The 4418-nt window shown below is 56.0% G+C and overlaps 1 protein-coding gene across 2 annotated transcripts in view; it reads left to right on the top strand.

The window, feature by feature from the left end:
• The window catches only part of MVB12B (multivesicular body subunit 12B), a 148631-nt gene that overhangs the window by 109302 nt on the left and 34911 nt on the right, over positions 1-4418 (top strand). For both annotated transcript variants that reach the window (XM_014529406.1, XM_014529405.1), the window contains exon 8: positions 3549-3604. In XM_014529406.1, the coding sequence (XP_014384892.1) occupies positions 3549-3604 (56 nt within the window). The remainder of the gene's footprint in view (positions 1-3548; positions 3605-4418) is intronic.

Here is a 4418-nt window from a genome sequence, read left to right as displayed (position 1 = left end):
GGGGACTCAGCAGTAGATAGTGTGGAACACGCATCAGCCTCTGTGCACAGAGCAGCGAAGACAAAATACTGGCTTCAGCTGGGAGGGAGGGAGGGGGGGAGGCCTGGCTCCCCCACGAGGAGCCGGGATGGGGTGATTGATGAACGTGCGTTTGGAACACATGAAAAACGTGTGCCGTTGATTTTAAGAATTATGTTTGGCAAACCTCTAGATATTTTAAAACATGAAAAGGCTGCCCAGATAAGGAGAGTCAAAATGAACGTTATAGAATTAGAAGGGGATTTAGCGGTCCCACAGATCAGCTTTGTACCCCACACAGAACACCCCCCCCCCAGCTCCCCAACCCATGGCCGCCTGCCTGGTGCTCCCACCCAGCTCTGCTGGCCCTTCCTCGGATCCCCCAGAGGAGGGCAGCTCCCCTCTGCACCTCACCCCACCTCTCTGCCGCTCCCCTGTGGCAGCGCTGAGAATGCGTGTGGTCACCTTCCGGCCTCCTCTTCCAGGGCCAGGGCCCCCATCTGCTGACCTTCCGTGTGCTGGCCCAGCGCTGGGACCCAGTGGGGCCACAGTGAACAAGAGTGGACAGGATCGGCCTCCCTGGAGCATCAGGCCTGACGGCGTCCTCTCCTCTCCTCACTGGTCTGGCTTCGAGCTCCCCACCGTCTTGGGCCTCCTTAGAGCTGCCGGTAATGCTCAGAGGAGTCGGTCCCGCACTGAGCTCCGGCCAACACGGCGCCCGCCTGGCTCTGGTGCCAGGACTCAGCCTGTGCCTCACCATGGCATCCCTGCCCCTGTCACGTGCTGAAGTCACATTATTGTTCATATCTTCTGCTGTGGCTCCACATCTCTTTCATTCCACCTAATACCATCGGCTTGGGGCCTAAAGTACCAACTGGACTTAATGACCTTTAGTAAGTTCCATCCGTCCGTTAAGTGTAGCCCATGATCCCAACTTTTTGAGATCTTTCTTGGATTTCTTTCTATTACCAGTTTATAAACTGCCCTCCCTGACTTCCCGTCAGCCACATCCTGTATAATAAAAGGGTAATACGTAAATCGACCGAACAGTGGAATTACCGTCACTATGATGCACACTGACCACCAGGGGGCAGACGCTCAACGCAGGAGCTGCCCCCTGGTCGTCAGTGCGCTCCCACAGGGGGAGCACTGCTCAGCCACAAGCCGGGCTGATGGCTGGTGAGCGCAGCAGTAGAGGCGCAGCAGCGCTAAGGATGTCCACGGAGCAGGCCTAAGCTGTCAGTCGGACATCCTCCAAGGGCTCCCAGACTGCTAAAGGGTGCAGGCTGGGCTGAGGGACCCAGCTCCCCACTTGCCCCCAGCGCACGAATGATTGTGCACCAGGCCTCTATATATATAAAAGGCTAATATGCTAAGTGTCCGACCTTCCAATTGGTCGTTATGACGTGCACTAACCACCAGGGGGCAAACGCTCAACGCAGGAGCTGCCGACCTGCAGTGACTTGGCAGCAGCGGTTCTCGGGTGACACACCCTGAAACCAGAGAGGAGGAGCCCGATTCCTCGCGGGGCCGTGCGATTCCACCTTTGGCTGTGTGTTATGTTGTTGCTGGGGCACTGTCAGCCCCGAATCTGGTTTACTGCACACTTGCGTTTGCGTTCCACACCCTGAACAACAGCAACTTTGCAGAGTGCCCTCTCGCACCCCGGGACCCCTTGGGGGATGTCAGAGAGCCGGTTTCACCCCATCCCCTCAGGCCAGGCCGAGTGACCCCACCTGCTGGAGGGACCCCGCTCACTCCACAGACACCCTTTGAGCCACGGCGCCACCCCAGGTGCAGCCAGCCAGGGAGGGACTGCAGGAGGTTGGCTCCAGGGTGTGTCCAGCCCGTCTTGCCCAGTCCCACCCTGCTGGCCACCTTCTAATTAATTTCCTTTCAATGTGCACAAATCCATGCACCGGGTCACTAGTATTACATAAGCATTCTATGCACATCTTCATTGAAGTCATTGATAACACCCTGGGCAACCAGAGAGATTGCTCAAGGTCAACATCAATCTGTTAATCAGCTACTTGGGCATCTAGTCCAGCCAGTTAGGGATTCTCCCCCTTCACATTGTCAGCGTATTTATCTGTCTTATCCACATGGCTAACATGAGATGTTTTGTCAAATGCTTTGCAAAATTCACATTCCTTCCTTCTACCATAATCTTTGACATTTAGATTTTTTGAATAAGTGAAGTTTGGCAGGCAGATTGTCTGTTTGGCAAACTTTCGCTGGCGCCTGGGGACTCTGCCCCCGTGTGAGGAGCTCCACCCATGGGTGGAAGTGTCTAGAGCGAGCTCCGTTCCCATCCCAGCCACAGCGTCCTGGCCACTCGCTTTCTGAGTGTGTTCTTCCGTTTTCTAGAAGACTGTGAAGAGCACCTGACTGAGCCTCCTTCTATCCTGAACTCTAAGATACAGTGGTACTTTGTCCCAAATGTCCTCCCTTCTCTCCACACGGCTGCCTCTGGGGGTCCCACATGGCATCGCTCTGGCCTCTCTCTTCAGCCTCCTCAGTGCTTCCCTGAGGACAGGTGTGCCTCAACCCTACACCTCGATGGCCCACTTGGCGGGTTAGCCCTCGCTCGGTCCCAACAACCCCCACCGTGCCCCGGGTTCTCCAGGTGTGGAGCGGGGACCTCTCCCTGGACGGCAGGTGGGGAACGCCTGCTGGGGGGGCGGGGCACTGTCTCCCCGCTCCCTTCAGTCTCTTAGAAGCTAAGAGCAGGCCTTGGAAAATGCTACATATGTGGGCACATGTATGTATACGTGTATATATAGATGTATAAGGTAAAACGTATGTTGCCTATTACCTGAGCATGCTATAAGATAGACATGACACATTATAAAGGGGTGGCAGACGTGGGTTTATATCTGATCATATGGAAACACATGCAGGTTATGATTATTGCAGCAGCTTTATTAACTCAACAAAAGGTCGCAATGCAACTATACATAGATTCACATAAAAATGCTGCTGTTGCTAATATCCAAGTTTTGCAAGTTACTTTTTTCTTGGTCTTTTTCTCCTCGGTTTGTATTTACATCCTTCCGAGTCCAATCAGCCGACCTGGGCAAGGGCCCCTCCCCGTCCATCACAGCTAGCGCGGCAGGAGCTGACAAACAGCCCAGGGGCCACCACGGCCCAGAACGCAGTCATGTTTCTAGATCTTTCTTCTGAAATACGTGACTGTCAGTTGGAAGGAGGGATAAAAACCCGATCCAGGGTGTGACCCTCAGCTGAGAGCATGTCTAACGCGCCTGCTCTGCCGGGCCCGCTCTGCTCTCACCGCTCTTGTCTACACAGCTGCCTGCTCTTCCGGGGACGTGGGGGCGTCTGCCTCCCGCACCAGGGGTGTCCCAGGAGCAGGGATGGTTGCCTGTGTGCACACCCCTGGGCCTCACACTCCTGCGTGCAGGTTGGCTGGCTCCAGCCACTGCCTGGCTTGTACTGTCGATGTTGACGTCTCAATTCATTGACATGGATGGTATCTACAATGCCCTTTCCTCTCTCTTCTTTTGCAGCAATGGATGGTGTGCCTTTTATGATTTCAGAGAAGTTTTCTTGTGTTCCAGAAAGTGTAAGTGTCGTGCATGATTTCCCTTCCCTCCCCCACCCCCGGCCTGAGCTCCCTCTGCCCCGCGGCGCGGTGGCATGCAGGGCTCTCCTGGTGACCCTCACGCCCCGCCCCATTCGGGTCATTTCTGCTGACCCCCCTGCAATACCCTCCCCCTCCCCGCTGGTCGGAAGCTCAGCCCTGCAGACAGCGACAGGCTGAGGGGGCAGGGGCTCAGGCCCCTCTGAGCCTGCAGCCAGTGCTGCCCAGTGAGGTCCTTGAGAACGAATGAAAGGAGGGAGCCAGAGGGACTAGCAAACTCAGAGGCAGCCAAGCCTTTTTGCTTCAAATGTGATGGTTAATTGGACTGAACTTCACTTGGTTTCCAAGTTCAGCTCACTGGGGATGTGCCCGCAACCCAGGTACGTGCCCTTGACCGGAATCGAACCCGGGACCCTTGAGTCCGCAGGCCGACGCTCTATCCACTGAGCCAAACCGGTTTTGGCTAATTTGGGTTTTTTATTTAACGATGATGATGTTCTACAAAAATGGAGGCTGCCTCGCTTTCCCATTTTAATTGCTACACTCTGTGATACCCGTTCTCTGCTCTCGCTGGGAGTCCCCGGGGGCTGGCTGGCCCGGCTCCGCAGTGTCGGGCAGCGGTGGGTTTCCATGTACTGCCGGCCTCGCCACCGGCCAGCACTGACACCCTCTACACGGGAGCCCACCAAGGCCTGAGCCAGCCCCGCTGCCTTTAGGGCGGGGGCGCTGAATGGGCTGGCTGCCTGGGCCTGAAGGCGGAGCTCAGACCTGAGAGGCAGGCGCCCACCACCGGGCG

Source organism: Myotis brandtii, unplaced genomic scaffold, assembly GCF_000412655.1.
Source record: "Myotis brandtii unplaced genomic scaffold, ASM41265v1 scaffold68, whole genome shotgun sequence".
NCBI lineage: Eukaryota > Metazoa > Chordata > Mammalia > Chiroptera > Vespertilionidae > Myotis > Myotis brandtii.
The sequence above is the reverse complement of the archived record's forward strand: the minus strand, read 5'-3'. Positions and strand labels throughout refer to the sequence as shown.